Source organism: Dichotomopilus funicola, assembly GCF_033296635.1.
Source record: "Dichotomopilus funicola strain CBS 141.50 unplaced genomic scaffold C8A04scaffold_35, whole genome shotgun sequence".
Lineage (NCBI taxonomy): Eukaryota > Fungi > Ascomycota > Sordariomycetes > Sordariales > Chaetomiaceae > Dichotomopilus > Dichotomopilus funicola.
This window is the reverse complement of record NW_026944056.1, coordinates 274,182-297,712: the sequence shown is the minus strand read 5'-3', so window position 1 is coordinate 297,712 and position 23,531 is coordinate 274,182. Positions and strand designations below refer to the sequence as shown.

General features: G+C 55.2%; 7 protein-coding genes across 7 annotated transcripts; 3 read left to right on the top strand and 4 right to left on the bottom strand.

Moving 5' to 3' along the window:
• Positions 1-963: 963 nt before the first annotated feature.
• Positions 964-3,284, top strand: C8A04DRAFT_29108 (alpha-amylase; the record flags this gene model as incomplete). Its single annotated transcript, XM_062780883.1, has 12 exons — positions 964-1,265; positions 1,349-1,457; positions 1,542-1,631; positions 1,726-1,784; positions 1,836-1,862; positions 1,930-1,953; positions 2,015-2,074; positions 2,137-2,298; positions 2,376-2,538; positions 2,631-2,645; positions 2,716-2,743; positions 2,815-3,284. 12 exons carry the CDS (start codon positions 964-966, stop codon positions 3,282-3,284), a joined length of 1,509 nt encoding a protein of 502 aa, XP_062636661.1.
• Positions 3,285-3,642: 358 nt separating this feature from the next.
• On the bottom strand, positions 3,643-4,371 carry C8A04DRAFT_29107 (uncharacterized protein; the record flags this gene model as incomplete). Its single annotated transcript, XM_062780882.1, has 2 exons — positions 3,643-3,912; positions 3,982-4,371. The coding sequence occupies 2 exons, from the start codon at positions 4,369-4,371 to the stop codon at positions 3,643-3,645; spliced, it is 660 nt and encodes a 219-aa protein (XP_062636660.1).
• Positions 4,372-5,622: 1,251 nt separating this feature from the next.
• C8A04DRAFT_37650 (uncharacterized protein) lies at positions 5,623-9,688 on the bottom strand (the record flags this gene model as incomplete). The annotated part of the gene is made up of 2 exons (XM_062783961.1): positions 5,623-9,024; positions 9,080-9,688. 2 exons carry the CDS (start codon positions 9,686-9,688, stop codon positions 5,623-5,625), a joined length of 4,011 nt encoding a protein of 1,336 aa, XP_062636659.1.
• Positions 9,689-10,930: 1,242 nt separating this feature from the next.
• C8A04DRAFT_12571 (uncharacterized protein) lies at positions 10,931-13,546 on the bottom strand (the record flags this gene model as incomplete). Its single annotated transcript, XM_062777381.1, has 4 exons — positions 10,931-11,239; positions 11,306-12,907; positions 12,969-13,352; positions 13,448-13,546. The coding sequence occupies 4 exons, from the start codon at positions 13,544-13,546 to the stop codon at positions 10,931-10,933; spliced, it is 2,394 nt and encodes a 797-aa protein (XP_062636658.1).
• A 728-nt stretch (positions 13,547-14,274) lies between these two features.
• C8A04DRAFT_37648 (uncharacterized protein) lies at positions 14,275-14,782 on the top strand (the record flags this gene model as incomplete). The annotated part of the gene is made up of 4 exons (XM_062783960.1): positions 14,275-14,324; positions 14,395-14,429; positions 14,483-14,597; positions 14,668-14,782. The coding sequence occupies 4 exons, from the start codon at positions 14,275-14,277 to the stop codon at positions 14,780-14,782; spliced, it is 315 nt and encodes a 104-aa protein (XP_062636657.1).
• A 1,748-nt stretch (positions 14,783-16,530) lies between these two features.
• C8A04DRAFT_37647 (putative transporter MCH2) lies at positions 16,531-18,450 on the bottom strand (the record flags this gene model as incomplete). The annotated part of the gene is made up of 8 exons (XM_062783959.1): positions 16,531-16,697; positions 16,757-16,857; positions 16,920-16,962; positions 17,022-17,261; positions 17,318-17,817; positions 17,887-17,971; positions 18,038-18,192; positions 18,257-18,450. The coding sequence occupies 8 exons, from the start codon at positions 18,448-18,450 to the stop codon at positions 16,531-16,533; spliced, it is 1,485 nt and encodes a 494-aa protein (XP_062636656.1).
• A 1,735-nt stretch (positions 18,451-20,185) lies between these two features.
• Positions 20,186-22,892, top strand: C8A04DRAFT_12495 (uncharacterized protein; the record flags this gene model as incomplete). Its single annotated transcript, XM_062777359.1, has 2 exons — positions 20,186-20,273; positions 20,350-22,892. 2 exons carry the CDS (start codon positions 20,186-20,188, stop codon positions 22,890-22,892), a joined length of 2,631 nt encoding a protein of 876 aa, XP_062636655.1.
• Positions 22,893-23,531: the final 639 nt, after the last annotated feature.

Sequence of the window (23,531 nt, the reverse complement as noted above, 5' to 3'; positions counted from 1 at the left end):
GGGAGTTGAAGTGATGTTAGTAACCATGGAGAGTGCCAGTGCCAAGGCCAGCCTGGAAATGCCGGAAAAGGCAGAAGGGGGTTCTGATTGATCCGCGGACCTAGAGTTGTATATTCTGTTCATTACCACTGTGTACTACCCAACGGTTTAGTACTACACCCACCTCATCCCCACTCACTCGAATACCCTCCTTTGTGATGGTCTCATGCGTTTAGCTTCTTTGGGGCGGGGAACAGGAATTAGGCTATATATATTCAACTTTGAACGCGTACACTATTCTTTGACCCATTTGACGGCCCGGTCCAGTTTCGATCGTAGCACGTGCAACACGATACGTTCCGTATGGCTCACAACAATTAACGTTATGCACATGCTTGGTTTGCTATCAGAGAGAAAGAAGGAAGTTAGGAGTGAATTCGGCCCTTCTGCCCCAACTCAGTCCCCATGCGGAGCCCCAGACTATTGCAATACTGCCGCCTGCGTCGGGATGCGGGGGATCGACGGCAAGGGACCGCACATGTACACGGAGCCGTGTTGCCTATTTTGGAAGGCTGCCCCTGAGGTCAACTCCCTTTGCCGTGTGGTAACCTCGACACCTGTGATGTTGGAGCGAACGAACAAACACCCGAACTGGGTCTGGGGACGGGCCGATTGAAGGAAGGAGGAGCTCTAGCTCGGCGCGATTGTTTCGGCTTACCGCCCCGCAGTTAGTTGCCCATGATACATCGTCACTCGTACTCTGATTGGGGGTGTGGATGCTAGTAGTATCCGTAGCCCCCGATCACTATAAGAACGGGGAACTTGCTAATGTCTGTCTCTTAAGAGTTGTTGTGTTGTCATCCAACCGGCGTTCTCAGTCAGTTCATTAATTGGTCTCCCGAGTGCCCGGTCACTGGTCCTCGCCCGCTAGGTAGCTCTGCTTGACCAGTTCAAGGTCCATTACCTCGAAACGCCCGGGCAAAGATGGTTCGTCCCTTGAACCAGGCCCTCCTCGTGCTGACCGGCGTCCTTCTGGGAGGACGCAATGCGGTAACAGCTCTCTCTCCATCTGAGTGGCGGCAGCAATCTATCTACCAGGTCTTCACCGACCGATTCGCCCGTACCGACCTCTCGACCACGGTCCCTTGTGAACCGTCAGATGGCGTCTATTGCGGAGGGACATGGCAGGGGTTGATCTCGAAGCTGGATTATATCAAGGGCATGGGCTTCACGGCTGTGTGGATCTCGCCGGTTGTCGAGCAGATAGAGGGCAATTCGCAGGATGGGTGAGTGGACTAATCTTACGCACAATGAATTAAGCGCGACGAGGACCCGGGGAGCTGCGTATTTACTCTTGAAACTCTCACAGCTCGTCATACCACGGATACTGGGCAAAGGATATCTGGGCTCTGAATCCCGCCTTTGGAACCGAGGATGACCTCGTGCAGCTCGCCTCTGAGATTCACTCCCGAGGCATGGTAAGTTCCCGGCCGTGTTATTATCCGCGATTAACTATGGATTTGCTTGCTGACAATGCACCACCCCGCCCCCCTTCCTGGTAGTATTTCATGGTTGATGTTGTCACCAACCACATGGGATATATGGGCTGCAGAGACTGCGTTGATTACAGCGGGCTCAACCCCTTTAATTCGGTAGGCCCCCCCTCCACAATCCAGGTCGCTGCTTCCCAGACACGCCCGGCATCGTATCAGGGGGACAAGATCGGCTGACATGCAGTGTTTCTAGGCGTCGTATTACCATTCGCCCTGTGAAATCAATTACAATGACCAGAACTCAATCGAGACGTATGTGTCCATCGCAAATCCATGAACGTGACGACGTCTGACACTATTTAGTTGCTGGGAAGGTGATGACATCGTCAGGTACGTGTCTTGCGTCAAGCCAAATAGGTGTCGTCCCCTCGGTGACCAAAAACTAACCAAGATGCAGCCTACCCGACTTACGCACCGAAGAGTAAGTCTGCTAGGTACAGGTGCCGTATCTCAACCACCCCGGCATTAACAACTTGGCTTAGTGACGACGTCCGGTCGGTCTGGAACGACTGGATTACCCAACTCGTGTCCAAATATTCAATGTGAGTCCCGCAGCCCGTCGACGGTACTCACTCCCCAGACCGGCGCTGACGCAAGGCTATAGCGACGGTCTCCGGGTTGACAGTGGAAAGCACGTTGAAACCTCGTTCTGGTCTGGATTCTCGGCCGCAGCTGGTGTGTACATGGTGGGCGAGGTGTTTGACGGCGACCCGGCATACGTGACGGCTTACCAGCAGTACTTTGATGGCGTGATGGACTACCCCAGGTGAGAGATAGATCAGCACCCGTTCTACCTAGCTGCCTCGTTTGTTCCGCTTCGGACATACTGACCCGTTGAAACAGCTACTACTGGGTGGTTAATGCGTTCAAGTCTGCCAGCGGCAGCATCGGTGATCTTGTTTCCGGCCTCGGCACGATGCGGGGAACCGCCAAGGACCTCAGTTTGTATGGATCCTTCCTGGAGAACCACGACGTGGAACGGTTCCCGTCCTTGACCCAAGACAAGGTATGCATGCCTCTTATGGAACTGCCGACCCCCCTCCCATATTGCGTATTTCTATCCTAGAAGCTAACGTGACATCTTGCAACGCTACGTAGGCACTGACGAAGAATGTAAGCGCGAACTCCGGAGAAGTTGGGATTCTGTCTAGGAAGCTAATATAGGGTGTCTCGTACGTCGTAGGCAATCGCGTTCACGATGCTCAAGGATGGTAAGTTCACTCGACTGCATTAAGCCTACCTCACGCATCACACACAGGACCTAACGACACCCCACTCCTAGGAATTCCCATCATCTATCAAGGCCAAGAACAGTTCTACGCCGGCGGGGGGACGCCTCACCAGCGAGAGGCGCTCTGGTCCTCGGGCTACTCGACCACGTCCGAGTTCTACACATGGATTACCAAACTCAACCAGATACGAGCCCAAGCCATCGCCAAAGACGCCAACTACCTCGGGTACAACGCCTACCCGATCTACTCGGACACCCACACCATCGCCATGCGGAAGGGGTTCGACGGGTCTCAGGTCATAGGCGTGTTCACCAACGTTGGCGCCTCGTCTTCCGCTAAAGTCACCCTTACCTCGTCTGCCACGGGCTTCGGGGCTGGCCTGGCACTCGTGGAGGTCATGAGCTGCACCGCATACACAACGGACTCGAATGGCTCGTTGGACATTACCCTCGGTGATGGGCTCCCGGCCGTCTTGTTCCCCAAGTCTGCACTGGCTGAGAGCAATATTTGCTCGGGTTAAGGGGCGCAGTGGCTTGCAACGCTGGACTTGGCCCGCGCCTGCACCGGGCCATGCGCTACGATGATGTTAAGCTCGACATGGGAACGACGACCAGAATCAAGGGATGTGGTTGGGAATGGGAGCCGAATGAAACTGGATGTTGCACGGCGCTTGTATATATCATCATGACCAGAATATAAACGTGTAGCAAATCTTTTCGAATGTTTGCTTCGACTGTGAACCAAAACAAGGCATCTATCATCATCTCTCATGAAATGTCAACAGGGAAAATAAAAAGGAAACCGACGCGGTTCGACTGCCCTCAATCTACCCGCCTACCAGCATTTCCCCGAACGTGCTGATTATGTAGCTAAAAACCCTAGAGGTTGAACGCCTGCTTCGCCCTCGTCCAGTACGCCATGCGGTCCCCCGAAGCTCCCGAAACGCCAATGCACTCGTTAAAGGCGAGCCAGCCTTGGTCGGTGCCGGCCTTGAGGGTGTCCCGTACGTTGGGGCATTGTGTCTTGAGGAACCAGGCGGCTGAGCCAAAGTTGGTGGCGTCCGGGGTGACAAGGGCCAGAATGTCATTGGGGGCCTTGCCGGACACCTTGCCGGCACCGAACAGATCGGTGGCGTACTTGGTAATGAACTGTCCTAGAGTGTCAGTTTTCACTTGCCCCCCACTCGGCTGTTTCTGCTGGAAGGGGGCTGAACTTACGTCAATCTGCATCATGTTGGCGGTACCCTGGCCTGGGCGACCAGGGCTCACGTTGTGCTTGAACTTGAGGTCACCGCTCTCGAGACCCATGACGGCGACGGTGGCGGCACACTCGCCGTTGCTCAGGTCGGCACAGGCTTTGGAGATGAAGGGGGCGGCCTGCTCGGCGGTGCGGCACTCGTCGGGGAAGTCGGCGCCCGAGCAGCTGTTGGCCGACGGCATGACGGCCGCGATGGCCTTTGCGAGGTCGACACCGGAACTCGAAGTCGTGCCTGCACTGCCGGCCGGCGGCGCTGCCGATGGTGTCGGCGTAGGGGCTTGCCTACAGGCCACCGGACCGGCAACGGCGAGGCCGCTGAAAAAGAGAGCCGAGAGAAGTTGGAAGTGCATGATGATCTGTTGTATTCTCGAAGGAAAGGCTTGGTCAAGGTTAAACCTAGCGTTGTACGTGATGACAGGTTTTTCGTCGTCGTGATGTTCAAAACAAAAAAAGGAGTGGCAGAACTGGCCCAGCCAGGGAGTAAGACAACAAGATACTTGATTTTGCGTGGAAATCACTCCAGCAAGCCAGCAAGATGAAAGCAGAAAAGGAGCGTGGTGGGGAAATGGCAACGGGTCACAGAGACTGAGGAGGTCCGCCGTCTGATATAGGGGTTGCCTGTGACTGTGAGCAAAAGCTTGTCCACGTCGTCAGGCATAATCAACCCCTGTGATCAGCTGCGACCCGCTACGGCATTCCCGTGAGTGAGCCCCTGACAAACCTGACAAGGGGAGAGGTAACGTTTGGACGAAGGATGGCTCTTTGGCCGTTTGCCAGTTCTCTCACGGCGTTCAAACCCACATGGCCGAGTTTAGGGGGCTGATGGCCCAGTTTGATGCCAAGGCCTGGATTGGTCCAAAATGCTGGAAACAGCTCAGGGGCGACTGGAAAAGGAATCTCACCAGCGCGCAATTGCGGTTCCTCATTGGCCCTAGATGCCTTTCGTTTCATGTTTCACGAAACATACCCGCTGATTGGACAGCTCTTTCCCCCCTGCCGGCGGACCTTGACAGGGCTGTCTCGGGCTTGGCTCCTTGGCCATTCAGCGGGCCGGACGAACCCCGTGGGGCCGCCTGCTGTGCCAGCGGATGGGCCCCAGCTGGGTTGGGATCGGGGGATCTTCGCATGCGTGTGGGGGGCCTGTGAGAGGCCAGACAGCATATCCGGACTTGTGTCGGACGGCCCGGGTCCTCGACATGGACATGTATGGGCATTACATTGTACGGCCCAACAGTGATGCTCGGCTGGCTCCATGCCCAGAAAGCCAAGAATGCTTAATTCAGACGTCAGTGTCCGTATTTTGAAAACAGTCCGTCACAGGAAGCAACCCAGAAGCAAGCAGATATCATGTCCCCGTACAAAGTACATACATGCTGTGAGCATAACCCTTCTAGTATTCTGACGGCTCCCCCCTCTTTTCCTGTTTGTGATTTTACGCTCCATGTCTCTACCCTCGGTTCGATCCTCAACGCTCAAAGCATCCTTCGACCAATTTCATGCAAGGTGTTTGAAGAGAAAGGTGTACAATACCTGCCCCCTTCGCCACAGGCCACTGGGGGGGCGAGCAAAGAGGCAAATGTCGACACACCGATGGAATCCTTTCAAGCAGCTGGAAACCTGGGATCGTACTCCTCTAGGTAGGCGGGGTCGGTCCGCCGGCCGCCTGGCCGATTGTCAGGCCCCCCGTTCGCCCCAGCTCGGGCTGCATCTGGGACGAAACCAGGCGGGGGAAAAGGGGCTGACCTAATCCCACCAGCGGGATAGGCACTCGTCTCGTGGAGGACTCCACGTGCCTGGTACACGTAACGGGGCTCAGGCTCACGCCGAAGCGGTCGTCGGACGTAATATTCCCCTTGCTCGTCAATGACATGCACGATCTCGTATGTCTCGACAACTGGTCGTCCGCGTAAACCTATGCTATCATAATGAACGGGGCGGTCCGTTTCGGGCAGCGCTGCTTCATGCGTGCGGTTCTCGGGTCGCGCGGCCAGTAGGCCATACGACTCCCCATTGTGGCCATGGGGCCGGTCGACAAAGCTGGGTTGGGTATGCGAGTGGCGATATCGTTCCAGTTGCCGCTCTGTTGCTGCCGGGTACGGATAATAAGGAACGTCTGCTGGTGGTGGGGCGAGGCCCACGAGCGACGTTCGAGTTCTCTCCTCGCCGCGTCTGAGGTCCGATTGAGAGTCGAGCGGGGTGGTACTTGGACTTGTTGTAAACCTTGTTGATTCCGATATTCCTTGATGACCGCGGAACTGACGCAGCTTCTCGTATTCTTCAGGTTGCTGTTGATGTGTGGTTGCGACGGTGCTGAATTTCTCGGCCCTAGTTTCCGCTTGAAATGTTGCTCCATCCTGGGGGGATGCACGACGCTCGCCCTGGGTGCCCGCCTGATTACGACCCGCGACATCTACCCCTGGCTGCCGAGTGCTGGCCGAAGGATACGCGGCCGGGGGCGTTGCCGCTCGACCGATAGCACCCTCGAGGAGCCGAGAAGTCGCATCGCGCTTCCTTTCTTCCTCCCACTTCCTATTTTCTTCGCGTTTCTTGAATCGCTTTTCAAACAGCCCGTCCGTGGAAGTCTCCGCCTTTGGTGGCATTCCCTTTTTGCCGGGCCGTGAGGCATGCGGCGCCCGCCACCCGTCGTCAGTGTATGTCGAGCCGCCGTTCTCTGATAGGGTTTCAGGTGTCGAATGGTCATGTAGCCCGCTCGACATTTGGTGGCGTTTTCTCTGAGGCACCTCTAGAGCACCGGTTGCCGCAGTGGCACGTCCGTCGACCGAAGGAGTCGGCCCGCTATGATGGGGCTCAATGGCATAAGCTTGGCTAGCGGTGGGAACTGGTGGTAGCTCGGGTACGGGTGGAAGCGCAGCAGAGATCAAAGCCCTCTGCGGCTCGTTGGCCGAGGAGACGTATTGTGGGAGCCTTGAGAGGTTGCGCACCCAAACCATGTCCACGGCCCAGTCCGAGGCAGCAGCAGAGCCTTGGGTGAGGCCTGAGTGCTCCAACTGAAAATGATTGGTGAGCTGCGGCAGCGAAAACTCCTTCCGGTCTTGTTTGGCCCCGTTGGCGCTGTCGAGTGCCAGATGACAAGTCTTACAAATAAGCTCGTTCACGTTGCGGACAGGGCGCATCTCTTTGTGGTTGGAAAGGCCGTCGATGAACATGGAAAGTAGTGGGGTCTCGTAAAAACGCGACTGGAACCTCTTGACCGTGTGGTGAATCGTCACCCAGACCCTCGCATCACCCGGGAAGTCCTTGATATCCCCGAGTGCCCGCCAAACCTCACGAGAGTTTCGAGCAATGTCGTCTACCTTGGTGGTGTACAGGTCTGGGAAGGGCGGATGCATCGACGGGGCATATTGATTGAGATAGTCGTATTGTCCGTTTTGAGGCGGGCCGTACGTTGAGTCAGGAGGCCCAGTCAAAAGACCATACGGGGCGGCCGTGGACTGAAACCCTTGATAAGGTCCAGGCGGGGTGGCATACGGGGGCTGTAGCTGTCCATATCCAGGCGGCGGCAGAGGAGGGGCGGGAAATTGAGCGGGATGCTGAGGATGAAAAGCGTGGGGATGCGGCGGGGGCGGCTGTTGGTACGGCCCATTGAATACTGGAGGCGGGAACTCATATCCGGTAGGGTACGGATAGCCAGGGCTTGGGGCCGGCGGCGGTGGTGGAACAAGCTCCGATGGCGGGTAGGGGTAGTTGATCGCAAGCGGAGCGCTCCCAACGGGAGGAAAGCCACTTGGAACGAGCGGGTGGAAAGGAGATTGGGCGGTTCGCGGCGTGGCGCTAAATGGAGGATGTTCTGGCCATTCAGCTCTCCAATGCACGATGATGCTTCCCACACTCAGGGTTTTGGTATGCTTCGCTGCGTAGTGCTGGATAACCCCTTCAAAGCCAAACGCCTTGTAGTTTCCTTCACACCCGTTGCAATAGAAGAGTTCCTTTCGCAGATGTTCCGTGTGGGGTTTGAATTTTGTGTCAAAGATCCATTTCATGTTTTCCAATGTCAGCTTCTGGGTGAAGGGACCTTCTGGAGGATCAATGTCGGCCGGGGTTCCAGCTAGCTTAGCGGCGGCCATCGTTTTACTGACATGGGCGTAGAATTGCGCTCGAACGTGGAGAAGGGCGTCGACCGCAAACCGTGAGCAGTTTTCTTTGGTAACCTTTTTGCCCTTGTTCCAGTCGTCCCGAAGAACCTCGTCCGCGTAGCCAGCAATTTTGGCACGCAGGGGGGCTTGCACCTCTTCCCAATGTTTGTCGACAAGGTCCCGAGCCTCCTTTCCCGCTGCTAGAGTCGTCTCAAGGCATGGTTGGCTGTGTTCTGTTCGAGGAATTGGCTCCGATTTGCGCACAATTTCCAGAGCTTCGGCATCGGCTCGCTGCGCTAGTAACCGTGGCTTTAGCCTGTCCCAGGCGTCGTCGGTCAGGGGTGCGACAATGTGTGTCGCGGCTTGAAAAGCGGGAATACGGCAAAGAACGTCGGCCCTTAATGGCGGGTCTAACAGCAAGGAGCGCCGCTCAATCTCTGCCTTTCTCGCCGCCTTGATCTCTGCCGCTTCTTCGGCGGTCCTCTCATGGCGTCCTGGAGTGGTGGATTGGGCGAGGTTTGGATTTAGTAACGGCTTCGGAGGTAGGGATGTCGGAGCTCGCGCGGTAAATCCTGGGTACAATACCGAGCACATTTTCGAGACGCCACCGGAAGCTTCCCACCTCTCCCACTTGACTGGCTGGTGTTGTGCATCGCTGCCTCGGCTGGTGAGGCCCTTGAGCCACTCAGAAATGGTACCCTGGCCCATTTCTTGCACACGGGAAAACTCTTCTTGCAAGTTCTCAACATCTGCTTTTAGGAATAATTTAGTGGCCGACAAGCCATCGGGGAGTGGGGTTTGTTCGACCGCGGCAGCTGAGAATACATCGCGTTCCCGCGTCAGAAAAATGAAAGAAAGTGCTGGGATGATAATAGAAGGGATCGAAGGCGATATTTGAAGGTCTAGCTCCTATTGGGTGTCAGCCAGACAGGATATGCACTCATCCTAACTCAGGCATACGCACCTTGTGGCAACATTTCAGAAGACAGAGTGCGCAAAGGCAGCGGCCGAACCCCCAGACAACCACCACACCGTCGTCTCCCGGGCCTGGGTGACGAGAATTATGGGCATCGGGCTCTAGAGCTCTGAGCTTGCCACAACCTTGACACTTGGGTGAGCAGGCAAGCCGCCACATATCGAGCTCAGTCTTTGAGTCCATAGGTGCAGGCATTTGGGGCCAAAAGAGCCCCCGTGACTTCCGCCATATGTCGTTAGGCTCCCGGGTGCGCAGCGTCCCCTGGTTTGCAGGACGGTGTGGCGCTCGGTGGACTGATGAAGCCGGGTCCAAGTAGACGTTGAACAACTTGTTGACGGCCAGGAGGTTTCCCAACGACCTCGGGGGGCAAAAAGTGAAAACATGGTGCCATACCTCAGCAGGGAGAAAGGATTTGTCAAGGGTTGGTGAGCTGCTCGGCTCTGGGTAACATGATCGGAGCCCCACGACCGCATGGCTGGCAGTTAGCCGAATCTTCTTGACATTCTGGGTTGGTTCGGACTGTGTTGGGTCGACCTGATCATTGCTCACACGACCATTGGGCAGTTTGCGTTTCCTCTCCAGACTATCCACGTGCATGGCAAACACCGTTTCCCCACTGTCGAAAACATCGGACACCACGTTCATGGGATCATTGCCTTCTTCCACCTGTGCTAAACGCGACGTTCCCTCATCTTCAACGCCTCCCGGACGAGCGTCGTCGGCCATGACGAGGATGATAGAGCTGGGAGAGGGAAAAGTGAAAAGGAAGAAAGAGAGATAGCACGAGAAATAGTGGTGGGTGAGTTGGTCTACTAGCAGAACAACAGTTGAGGTACAAGTAAAAAAAAAGGGGGGGGGGGGGGTCGAAAAATGTGATTAACACTTGTCAAGAAGGTAGAGGAAATTGATGACTAGTGCAACGGCCTAAAGCGCGACCGTTGTCCACGAGGAGCTCCTATGCAACGGTATAGGAGTTGAAATAGAGATCCATTGCGCGTTCATGACTCAACCGTAGACAAGGGAGGTTGTCTTCGAACAACTCGCGACCTCGGTTGTAGGGAGAACGTAGAGTTCCCGGAGCGCCGTGGGGTTGACCTCAACGGCTGCGAGTATCGGGGCAGTTGGAAATGGCGTAGCGGAGTGGCCAGTAATGCGCGGGGAAGGAAAGAAAAGAAACCTGACTGGACCTGGCGGTCAATCGGAGAAAACCAGGAATCGATGGGATAACGGTCGCTCCATCACAGTGTCGAGGAATCGGAGGATGGCGTCACGCTGTGACGGAGAGAGACGCCGAACATTTAGACGTGGTGAGAAAAGGACCGCGGGGTTTACGTAACGAGCGGGTGGAGCCAGCCATCACGGCGTCCATATTAGGTAAGCTAAACAGAATCGAGAATGAGACTAGGAAGAACAGAAGTGTAGAGGTCAGAAACAAATCATTGTTCGACACAAGAACGTTCAGATGAAACTTGGCTTCGTGACTATATGTACGAGTATATAAATCAAGGGAAATTAGTGCGCAACGCGAAGTCCAGACCGCCACCGCCCCATCCGCCCCATCCACGACCATCACATTTTTCCGGCGTGAAGGTTTCCTCCATCAAGCCGAGTTAGCATCCCCTAGATATTGTACAAAGTAGGTTCCTCAAAAGCTAGCCCGGGCCCGTCTATAAGGGAGAGACCCATGAAAACCAACAAACCAAACACCACCGACAGATACCACCGTCAGTCCCGATCCTAGCCCGCTCCAAGGGGCCGGATCCGTGTACAATACAGCCACCGCGCTCCCCCTACCCAAGAGTTTGAGAATGCCGCAGAATCCATGGAGAATGGGAGTGTTTAGACCACCTCTCCAATGATCTTGGCCGCCTCCCGGTACGTCTGAAGTAGCTTCTCGCACTTCTCGCGTTCCTTCTTCACCCCATCGTCCTCGTACAAGAGCTCCTCAAAGAGGATCTCCTTGTACAGCTCGCTGACAAGCCTGTTTTGCACGACATCCTTACAATGGTTGACGAGGAGGTGCATAATGGCCTTGGGAACTTGGTCGGCAATGCTTTCACGGACAATGTTGAAGTAGGAGCTGATAAGAGCCCGGATCAGTTCGGTTTCCATGGCTTCACGGTCGGTCATGGCGGGCTCGCCATTAAGCTACGCAGAACAATTAGCCATCATTCAGTTCAGGCGAGACATCAGACATTGAGCGTGACTTACGACATCCGTCCCCTTCGAGGACCCTGTATAGTCTACACCATCATCAGGCCGGGTGGGCTGGATCGGAGACCGCAGGGCCTTCTCTTCTGGCCGCCTAATACTCTGGCTAAACGTTGGCTCGACCGACTGGGTGACGTGCCGGCCAATGTTTGCGTTGGGCAAAGCGGAGCCAGGCACAATGGCACCATCCTTGCCGAAAAAGTAGTTGAGGAATGAGTCCTTAGCGTTGCCTAGAGCCTGCCCGTTGAATGGCGCCGGAGACGCAGAACGGGTTCCGTTGAGGGCATTGGCGATACCGGGTGCTCTCTCGTGAATGGCGGGGGAATGGCTACGGGAAACCTTGGACTGAGCTTTCCGTACGACAACGGACTCTGCTCTCTCCGTTGCGGCGGTCTCCGCGTCCTCCTCCGCGGGAGTCTCAGTGCCATTAGCACCAAGCTCTTTCATCCGTCTCCGTTCCCGGCGCTCCCGTTCTTCTTGTATGAGCCGCTTCCTCTCACGTTCTTGCTTGTTGCTGACCACGTGGCTCATGGCAGCAGCCGCGCCAAGGAAATTAGGGTGGTTGGTGTTGATGTATGCTCGCTGAATCGAGATGAGCGACTCCACGTAACCAGAGGCGGGGCCAAGCCGTTCCCGGAGCAGGTCTGATACCACCTCGATGAGCTTGGCCTGTAGCCGAGGGAATCTTGTCAGCTCGGTGGAGCCACAGGTATGGCAAATCTTGATCAACTCCTCGTACACGAGCTCAACGCAGCGTTGGCTAGGGGATTCAAGAAGCTTGATCTGGGGTTTCACCAGCAAATCGAAAGCCATCTCAGGCACGAACAAACTTGGGCGTGGACCAGTTGAGTTGCGGATAGCCGTCCGGATATCGAGAGCCGAGAGGTTCGAAGTCGGGTCAATAGACTCAAGCGAGCTTCCAAAGACAGAATTGAAGATGTAGTAAATGCGAGCACCGCCGCAAAGCTCCTTTGTCGAAATCTCCGTCGAGGTACCATCAATGGATGAAATGAAGGATGTCGCGAACCGGGTCATTAGCTGCAAAATAAGCGAGCCACGATGCTCCTTTCCGCTGAAATGCATGTCTCCGTAACTGGCGAGCTCCTGTTGGGTTTGTCCCATGAGGGTATTCAACCGAGCCTTGATGTCCGGAAGACGGTCTCGGATGTGCGCCATCAAGGTGGTGTTAAGAGTCTTAGCTAGAAAGCGGGTGCCACAACGGGTCGCAATATTCCGGTAGGCTGGGTGGTGCCTGAAGAATTCGGACTCGGACTTCAAGGCATCTTCCATCGGCTTGTTGCCCTGGATGTCTTGCTGGGACCGGTTCACAACCCCGATCCAACCCAGCTTCAAAGGATACACACGCCCCGATAATATGTCGAGTGCGTTTGTGCCATGGTCCATCAGGTCAACCTTGGTGAGGACACCAATCGTCCTGCGGCCCAGTGGGTCCACATGCCGTGCGAGTTTGAGAGCCTCCGAGTTAACAATATCGACGTTTGCGGGCGACACGGCCAACACAATGCTGTTGGGTTTGGCGATGTACTCCGATATCAAGTTGCGGGTTTGCTTCTCAATGTCTGTTGGCTGATCCCCAATGGGCACCTACAGTACGCCAGCTGGTTAGAGAACCCCGTGGCCATAAGTATTCGGAGGGCGAACTGACCTTTGTGAGACCCGGCAGGTCGACAAGGGTCAGGTTGAGAACGTGCGGGGAAAAAATCTTCAGGTTAATGGGTTGGCGGTTGATGCCCTTGTTGTTACCAGCAATTCTTGAGGTCTCGTTCTCGATCTCCCGCTTGACATCGCCGAAATCGTTGAACCGCCTGTTGGGGATGTGGTGGAACTCGGCCCACTCATTGGGGGCAGCCTGGTTTGGATTCCGATAGCCAGCGTTGGCGTCATCTTCCGTCTCATCGCTAGGCACGTTGATAAGCTGCAGGATGAGGGGCCGGCGGGTCACGATGCCGCTGCCACGAGGAAGAAAATCTCGTCCGACAATGTTTTCGAGAACTGACGACTTGCCCGCGGACTGGGACCCAACAACGACCTGCACAGCGCATGTACGGTTAGCTAGCACAACGTAAGAAAGGGGCAATGGTGCTGTCTCGGACGCAAATACTCGTCCCATTTGATGGTGCGTACAATTTGCGGGAGATCTAAAGAATCATTGCCGATAGTGTTAAAAACAAGATCCTGCAACTTGTTGACGGTTCCCAGCAAGTCGTCGCCAAGGGCAGCCATAGCACCGGCCGGTGACGCACAATGGCGTCTTGTGGGAGGAGAGCTTTCGAGGGGGGTGTGGGTGGTAGGAGCGGTGTTGTTGCGTCAAGGACCCAAGACACAACAAGGCCGGGGTCGGCTTGGGGTGCAATATTTAGCACGGCGGAGTAACAGAGATAACGTTAGATGGTCCAGCCGAGGATGGGAGCCGACGCCTGGCCGTGGCTCTCGACAAAGGAACCCGGGAACAGCGTAAATAAAGAATCCGTTGGGTTCGGCGATGAGAGCTCGGCGGAACTCGAGGGCTCTGCCCGACGCATTAAACCGGGGCAATGAGATTCTTGGTCGTTCTGGATTTGCTTGGGCGCCCACAGCAAAGCAAAGCACGGACAACTCGCCAGGGAGGAATCGATCGATTGCCAGGGCTCATGCACGACAAACAGAGCGCGTCAGAAGTTGCAGCCCCACCGGAGCCAAGCATCTGATGGTGTCGGGCTACAAAAAAAGAGCTGAAGGCTTGGCCAAGACCCACAGTTAGAAAGGGCAGCGGCTTCATTTGCGCTGCCTTTTCTGCTACTCAACCCAACACGAGCAGTATTGTTTTTGTTGTTTTTGTTTCTACCAATTGAGCCAACCCTCCACAATTTTTTGTTGTTGGGCTGGGATGACTCTCGCATCGAGGCCCGAGGCAAACTAGCTACCGTATCGCTGCGACGTGGCCTCTTGAACAGGCTTTCGGTGGAGACAACATGAGCACATTCGGAAGTCCAGGACCATTGCCCTCGACAAAGCCTGTCCCGTAAGTTCTCCCACCCTGGTGTGGCATGTAGCTGTTGGTCTGTCCTGTTAACCGTCGTTTTGGCCCAAAGACCACAGAGGGGAAGCTTCCCACTGGATCATGATGGTAAGTCTACACGGCGGTGTTTGACGTAGCTGTCTACTCATGCTTGGAGGCAGGAGAGTGCAAACATATCATGACGGCCTACATCGACTGTATCAAGAAGGTCAAAGGGATGAATGAGGACGAGTGTCGAATGCTGGCTAAGTCCTACCTGGGCTGCCGAATGGACCGGTGGGTTCTTTGAGGGTTTTGCCAACAATTCCTTGACACGCTTTGTCTAGACTAACAGCCGAACTCCCAGCAACCTGATGGCGAAGGACAGTTTCAAAAATTTGGGGTTCAAGGAGAAGCCCAAAACACCTGGCGGCCACGGCGGCCGGCAGGAAACGGGGGTTAAAGGGGAACTCCGGTGGTGATTTGATGGCACCAAATACCCCACATCAACCTACGTACCGACCCGGGCCGTTCCCGAATGGGGAATCAACCTCGGTCAAACCTCTTCGTCACATTATCTACTGCTGTAGCCTTTACCGAGCGTGCCTCCTCCGAATGTGACTAACGCCTTATCGATCACCAGCTTGCAAGTAGTGTTGACTTGTATCGCTAACTAGAAGAAAGTTTGTGTCGTCCTGTCCCTGAATTTGAAGTGCATCGAGGTCTCCATCTTAGGCGGAAATGCATACAGAAGCGTTTACTGTTTTCATTCTGGAGACAGGGTTCTTCAAGGTCCCCGGCGTGACATAGATACGAACGAGATACGAGACGGGACTACAGGACGGCATCTGCTGGCTCAGACTGTGAGTTCCTACATTCCTACCGATAGGACTACCAAGCTCCAGGAGGGCTTGGTTGACCGCCGAGGCTGTAAACTCGATTGACCAGCGACAACGTACAACCAGGGAGAAACATGAGGAGGCAGTGGCCCAGGGACAGGATCAATGATAATACATATATTGAAGAAACTCCTAAAAATACGTGGGGGCGATGGGGAGGAATAGGTAAGCGTAGGAAAAGAAAGGGGGATGGGTTCGAGGTCGCTATACGGTTCCTTTATTAGCACTTCTCATACCTACGTAGTTGGGCCTATTATAGGGCCCAGCTCAGTATTGTCTTCTTTCTCACTCGTTTTCTTTCCCACTGGTCGTCTTTCTTTTCACTATATAAACCGTGACTACAGTCAGACAGACGAGGACTACGCCCGAGCAAGATGAGTTGGTGTAACAACGCCGAACCACTCTCCACACTACAAATGGCTGGGTAACACTTTAGCAGGGCCCGGGCTTATAAATGTTCCTTACTAAGGCAAAATACATGTTGCTTTAGCAAAGCTAATATATCTTGGACCTGTGGTGGCTTTTGGTCGTCCGTGTCTCCGTGTCTCCGAGGCACATGGCCACGTCATGGGTCATCCTGGTGCCTTCACTACGAACAAGCTAGGGGCGAGGGAGAGGTTAGCACAGCGGAATTGGTTCAACACCTGGTACCGTCTTCTCTGAATATATTTTACTTTCTTCTTTCCATATCTCCTGTGCAACCCCTAGGTCACGTCAAAGTCGTTGGTGCACATTTCGGCTTTGACAACGCCGCAGATTGCAGCTGTGGTCGGCAACCGGATTGGCAAGGGCTTTGTGATATCGTGGCAGAAACCGTATCGGAGGTTGAAGCGAAAAAGAACGGTATCGTCCGTGAATGCCTTTGATGCGTTCCGGGGACACACCTCCAGCGTCCTCGACACGGGCGGGACAGCCACGACTGACACTGTGAAGCAAAGCTCTAAGATCATGCGAAACGACCGGGCCCGGGTAATCTTCGTAAATGAGAAGGAAAGTCGGTAGCTCATCGCGGAGAGTAGCTTGTAACTTTATGCATGGGTTTTGAGAATACAGCTGTCAAGGCAATTGAGTTGCCACAGAAGTAGAATAGCCGGGTGTAGTCCCATGGCAGCGAGTATCGAACGTAGAGTCGGATATCACTCGTTAGGTACCTATATTCTCAATTTCAAGAATGTACACCCGTTCTATCCAGCCGTCCGCTATACCTTGTTAATCATGCCCTAACCACAACTCTACTCCAAGATGCTTCTCAGGGAATAGGGGCTGGAAGGCTTTAGGATGACTCAAAGTTGGATCAACTCCGCTAAGAGCCAAGCTTGGGTGCTTGAACTTCAAACCTTTGTAACCGTGATGAAGTTACGCAAGTATCCAACCGTTTCCCTTGCCGCACCTTGCAACACCTCTCCAGTACCGGCGGCCTGCACTTCTCCCATTTTCTGCTTCTCGTCCAACCCTAGCAACTTCAATTGATGCACTTTCCAGCTCCTCAAGAGCCATACTGCCAACAAAGTAAGAAACTAAATTAGACACAACTCGAGAGGGGTGGGAACGTCATACAAGATGTGAATGAGGCGATATACATTGTCCCGGTAAAGGCTTGAACGTTAAGATAGGCGTTGATCCCTGAAGTCTTCAAGCTGAGCCCCACCGCTTCTGCACTGCGTAGATGGTCAGTATTGGGGAAACGAAACGCGAGGCGAAAAGGGGTGTGAGGACATACACTGTGGATGGCGGGACCAGCGCGATCCAGTATATCGACAAGGCTAGACGGTTTATTAGCGTCTCAAAAAGCAGTGTTGAAGGGTCGGGGAACCATAATCACCAGAGGGCAGCAACTGTAAGCCCACAACTTCTGCTCCGACAGGGGCAACACAAGGCCATATGATGCCAGCGAACATGCCGAAAAGAACATAGATAATGAGGCCGGCAAAATATTTGCCCGCGAAGATCCACAGGAAGAAGGCAGCTAATCCGGCTGTCAAGGTACCGAGGCCGGCGACGTTGATCCTTCCAAACCGATCGCTAGCTAAGCCGATGAGGGGTCTGCCAATACCCTGTGATACTGTAACGCGAGACCGGTTAACACGCCGAGGTAACTATGGCTAGGGAGCGACTTACGGTTGAAAATGGCGGAAGCAATTGATCCTTGGCTTGCAGTAAACCCCACGGATTGGGCATAGTCGGTGATAGAGAAAACGACAATAACATAGCCCAACATACTGAAGAACCCCCAGCCAACGAAGAGCCAAAACTCAAGACGCTTGACCAGATCCAGATGGAAGGGGATGTGGACAGCTCCCACAGCCTTATTTCGGTCACGCAGAATCAGACTGCATGCGCCGTTCACCACAAAGGCCAGAATGGCTAAGACTCTGAACGCCCAAGCGAGCCCAAGGTTCGATATCATGGCATTAGTCGCTAGCGCATAGGTGAGACCCCCAAAACCAGAGCCGCTGGTGGCGACCGAGTTCGCGAACGAGCGTCGTTTGGTAAACCATTGGGGGACGACACCGACAGTAGCCGTGAAACTAAATCCGAGCCCGAGACCGAAACAGATGCCCTGGCTCAGGAGCAGGTGCCAAATGTGAGAAGAGAACGAGGCCCCAATGAAGGATACACTAAATAGGACAAGGTCAGCAAGACATGAAAACTATCTCTCGATTATGCAGCGATACTAAAGGACTTACGCCTCAAATAGGACGCCGACTCGTAAGGTGGAAGCGGTCCCAAACTTGCCAATGCACCATGTGGCTATCGGAGACACCAGCAGGGCTGACCATGAATTCATTAGTCTCGACCGGTTTCCCAAAGTAAAATCGGAGGGCGTGCGTCAGGTACCTATTGATATGGACAAGCCGCCCACAAAAGCAAATCCAAGGGGTGAGGCACCCTCAATGGTGCCCGATCGCAAGTAATAGGCTAAGAAGACGGCATATGACGAGTTAAGACCCCAGGTATGGGCATTGACGAGCAAAACGGAAAGGACAACCACCCTATACAGTGTTGGTTAGCTCAGGTAAATAAAAACAGCGACTCTGTTTACAGAGTATCACTCACCAGCCATAGCCCCCTTCTCGGAAAACAGGTTGCTCAGGCACCTCCACCCCCGCCGGCGTTTCGTCTGATTCAGTGCCTTTTTGGCCAGCCTTGGTGTTTGGGGTACTATTATCTCGAAGGCTCGTTATAACGGGCACCCCTGTCTGGGAAGACAGTTGACCATTGCTATCGGGGGTTGTGGCCGAGAGAGCCATCAAGGGGTCTCTCAAACGATAAAACAAAGATCGAAGTCTAACCTGAACTACAAGACGGCGGTAGTATCCCTCACTGTCGGGGTCCGTGTCGTTTTAGAAGCAGGAGACGTAACTACTATGTAAGGGATAAAAGAAAAAAATCGTACAGCCAAACTACTACGATCAGCAACGGCATTCTTGTTTCTTTCTTTATCGTGTGAAGACAACGCAGCCTAAGCAGCTAGGAGATTTTTTTACTTGGGCCGCGCGACTCCGAAGTCTGGAGAGATACCTCCGACTCCTCCTTACCAAGCTTCCCGCAAATGAACCTCAAGTTGGGTTTAGTGGGAGCCGCAGGATGATGCACCCACACAACAAACGCTACTCGGGTCCGCGTCAGACTGGGGCCCCTGCTCGGGCCTTTCTGCCCGTCCAAGGATTCTTTCAGAGAGCTCGCCCGAGCCGAGCTCTCAAAAACACTCTTCAACGCTACATAATAGGTAAAGCACACCTAATTAGGTTGTCCCTGACCGACCTTGTTTGCGTTGGCCCGATATCTCCGACCCCCCGAGTCATTGGAAGCGCAAATCCAACATTGTGTCGACGTTGAAGCGAACGGAAGAGACGGCCGTGATGATTCGGCTCCTCGGTCGTTCGGGCCTAAGCAAAAACCGGGGGCGGTCTTGGTGGGATCGGAAATAATCAACGGATATGGGACGGCAAATTTACTATGGATAGGAAAACTGGGGGCTTTCACAGCGAGAAGGCTGTTAGCCTGTTGGTGACGGCAAGGGACGGGAACGATTCGAGGGGAAGACGGGAAGCCCGAAAAAGGAAGCACCACCGAGTGCGGGGAAGGTGATCCGGCATGGCGCGACAGAAAGACAAATACTTCGGAGTTCGGTAGTGTACATCTGTGTAGGCTGGTCAGTTTGCAAAACCTAACATACACGGTCCGATCTTGCCTCGTTATTCACAAAATTGAGCTCATTTGAGACGTTGAATTCACGGTCGTCCTCGGATTGCTTGGGTTTTGCAACACAGAAAAAGTAGACTGATGCCAATTTTTTGAGCTTGAAACAAAACGTCGGGTGGCCGCTGCAAGTGTCTTGGCAAACGCCGGCTCGAGGTCGGAGAGAAAAGACATGCAGGCGCACATCCTTGCTTCCGCGTGGCTCACGCTTTTGGGCGATTCTCTCGCCCCTTATGCAAATGACTCTCGAGTGCGTGAGCCGCTTTGTGTTGTTCTGGCGGGCGAGCTGCACGTTTTGGAAGCCAAGAGAACAGGGCGTGGGTTGAATGCTGGGATTGGTTAAGAGCCCTGGCCGAGGCTGCAGGTGCTTCCACTCCTCGCCCGAGCTGAGACGCCCCGCAACGGCCAGCCGGTCGCTGTGGGAACCCATGTTTGTCCCGCTCCATTGCGTGGTCCAATCCCAGGCGGCAAATCAGGGACATCAGCTGTCTCTCACCCAGCTCATGATCGCCAACCAAGTCGACCACCGCCCTTTGACTCACCTCTCGCCTTCCGCTTTTCGTAGTTGTAATTCTAACCTATCTCGCAACGTAATCAGTTTCGGGACCCAAACAAATAACCAGTCAAAGACTCTCGCATAAATCCAATCGTCACTCGAATCTTGCCGCTCAACCCATTCCCGCCATCTTCGCTGTCGCGCCTCGAATTCGAATTAGATCCTCACGACATAGCTAACTGTTTCCGTATCGTGCGCCCGCAGCCCAACCGAGCGAGTGAAGCGCCATGTTCGCCCGTGGCGGCCCTAAGGAGAGGGGCTCACCTGGGAAGGCGTCACCGCCGGCGCCTTCCTACATGTCCAACGAGCAGTTTTGTATGCAACCCCCATCACCAAACAAGCCCCTCGGGCCGCTGCGTCACGAAGGAATCCTCGCTAACTTGCTACACAGCTGCATACCTCGCAGACCTTCGTAGCAACCGTATCAACCGACCCGCCGGCGCACGCCCTCCACCCGTCCCCAGACACGATGCCGCAGGTCCCATTGTCGGTAGTCGACCCTCTATCGGTGGCCCCTCCCCATCCGCGTCGTCGCTGCCCCATAATTCGCTCCATCAGAGGGCACAGTCCGACACCGCGAGCCTGAAGCCCTCCGCAAGCCGCCCGTCGCTCGCCCCGAGTATCTCATCCTACTCAACCATGGGCCGCGGGAGGGACTATTATCCAGACCAGCCGACGAAGCCCCTAAAGCCATCGGAAGTCGTTCCCAGTGCAACGTACATGGAGCGTGGCCAGCGATGGATGGAGAAAGAGGAGGCATTCTCACTCCGCCGGGCCATGGAGGACATGGACTTGAAGGACCTGCCAGAGAATAACGGGGAAGAGAATCCGGAAAACGATGACGACAAGCGCCTCTATGACGCCGCTTTGGACGAGGCTGCCGAGCTGGTGTGGCAGCACCAGAACCCGGGCCGAATGCCCCAACCCGGAGCGCCCTACCGATACCGGCCACACCTGCGCAAGAATAGTTATGCACATGCCCGGACCGCTAGCGTTGGCAGATATGGCGTGGACGTTGCCCCAACGGGCCTTGCGCGGGACCCTCGGTCTCCGAGTTCCGTGTCTGGGAGCTCGAGTGATAACGACGAACGGGGTGTTGTGTCTGGCCGCCCATCCTTTTCCTCTTCGCGCCAGGGGCAAGGCCACGAAACAAGCGGTGTGGCACGAACCCCTGCCGTGTCGGAGTATAAGAGTTCAAAGCCGTACGGCGAGATGCCGACCGGTTCTCGTGGTGTTCCAGTCGGTCGGAGTCGAAGCAGGCAGAAGAGGAACATTAGCGGCGACGCCCAGAAACCTTTCTCCGGCGACCAGATCTGGGAAGAACCTGACAGCGAGCCGTCGGACAAGACCTCTCAAGATCCCATATCGGACGAGACCGCCAACCCATTGCGGCCAAAGCCGAGAGAACCGATGAACCGGCTGCAGTTTTCCCGCAGGGGAGCGGGAGGAGTCAAGATGGACCAGCAGCGCTCTGCCTCTCCCGACAAGCTGGTGTCCAAATACGAAATTCACCGGAATCCGCCGAGCCAGTCCCGGAATCCCCAGTACACCACTAACTCCCGCGCTTCCACCCAACCGCCCCAGCACGAGGATGTTCCCCGCAAGCATGGCATGGAGATCCGCAGTGATGACATCCGGGAGGCTACGAGCATGAAGCTCAAGGATCGCAGTCCCAAGCTCCCCACTCCGTCTGCGGTCAGCGATAGCCCTGGTAGACCTATCGTAAGCTTTAAGAAAGATTGGAAGCCCCAAGAGGAGGCTACTGACGGCCAGTCAGAAGTGTCGACGCCTGGGCGGGCGGGCAGCAGCCACCCGTCGTGCCTCATCCCGGGCGGCCTCCGTCAACAACAGCAGCCGAAGCAGCAGCAGGCGCCCCAAGAAACCCGCTCGATCCCTGCTCTCGCTATTACAGAGGATGCTGCAGCCCCGTTGGCCTCGCCGGCATCGCCGACCCGCCGTGCACAACCCGTCCCCCCCACCATTCAAGTAAACGCGCCTCCATCTGTGCCCTCGATTTCGGTCTCCGACTCTTCCGCGCCTACGCTACCTGCCATCGTCGTTGATGACGCCCCGAGCATCCCTCTGATTGTCACGCCCGACGACCAGGCCCCCAACACTGGCGGTGGTACAAGCCCTCGCCGCCCACTCCCTACGCCTCAAGCCGGGGCGCCTCGGGTTCGACCAGCAGCCCGGTCGCGGGGAGGTGGGGGACATTGGTCTAACGCTTCGAAGTTGGCCGGTAATCGGGCCACTGCCCGCTGCCATGAATGCGGCGATTTTATCGAAGGTCGTTTCGTGTCCCTTGCTGGCACATCGGAGCGTTTCCACCCGCAATGCTTTACTTGCTATACTTGTGGTACCTCTCTCGAGGCCCTCGAGATTTCGCCGGAGCCTGATGAGCACCGTGCAGCACGCCTCGACCGCATTACCCGCCGCGCGGCGGGCGAGATGCTCCCCGAGGAACCCGGCCAAACGATGGCCGAAGACGGCGACGAGCGGCTGCGCTTCTTCTGCCATCTTGATTGGCACGAGCTGTTTGCGCCGCGCTGCAAGCACTGCAAGACACCCATCATGGGCGAGCACGTGGTGGCATTGGGAGCGCACTGGCACTTTGGTCACTTTTTCTGCGCGGAGTGCGGCGACCCGTTTGAGAAGGGCATGACGCATATAGAGAAAGATGGCTATGCCTGGTGCGTTGGCTGCCAGACGAAGCGCACCGAGCGTAGGGCCCCCAAGTGCCGCAAGTGTCGCACTGCTGTCATCGGTCAGTATATCCGCGCCCTCGGCGGCGAATGGCACGATGACTGCTTCCGTTGCGCCACCTGCCACGGCGGGTTCGATGATGGCCAAATCTTCCCCATGGAAGGTCGGGGGGCGCCCGGGGAGACGGTGGTGTTGTGTACCAGTTGCATGGAAAAAGAGTTGAAGGCGTGAAAAGGGACCAACCATATGACGTTTAACAAGACTTACGAGGTGTGGAAGAATTTGCGTTTGCTTTTGCTTCTGCGGTAACGACGTGTGTTAGTTTTTTGTATTGGGTCCGGATCTTGCATGTTAGATTGTTTGGCCATTGTAGGTGCATGACGGGTCATATATTGGGCGTTTCTGCTTGGCAAAGTCATGGTTAAATAATCAACTGAGCTGGTCTTCGTCCTTGCTCTCTCATCGACCATATGAGTGTGTGTGTTATGCGGGTACCGGCAGACTCCCCATTTGAGGGTAACAATCCTACCATTTACTATCACGAGGCAAAGTAAGACCAATGACTACCAAGAAAACAACATTTGGGTCGCTGAGAGGGGGAGGAAGCGCCAGGTTCTGGGTCCAGACGCGCCGAATCAGGCTAGGTACCCCGAAGACAAGTTCCCATTCAAACCCAGAGCCAGAGCCTGAGGGAAGCATCTCTCCTGCGGCCATCACCCGGTACCATCCCCTTCCCTCCCGTTTGGTATCTGCCATAGTATCACCTCCCCGTGAATCCACTCGGCTCAAAAGGTGTAAAAACAAGCAAGGCAAACTCCGTTGTTCCCCACCCCGCCCGAACTCCTAAGCAACAGCTAGGTAGGTATCGTC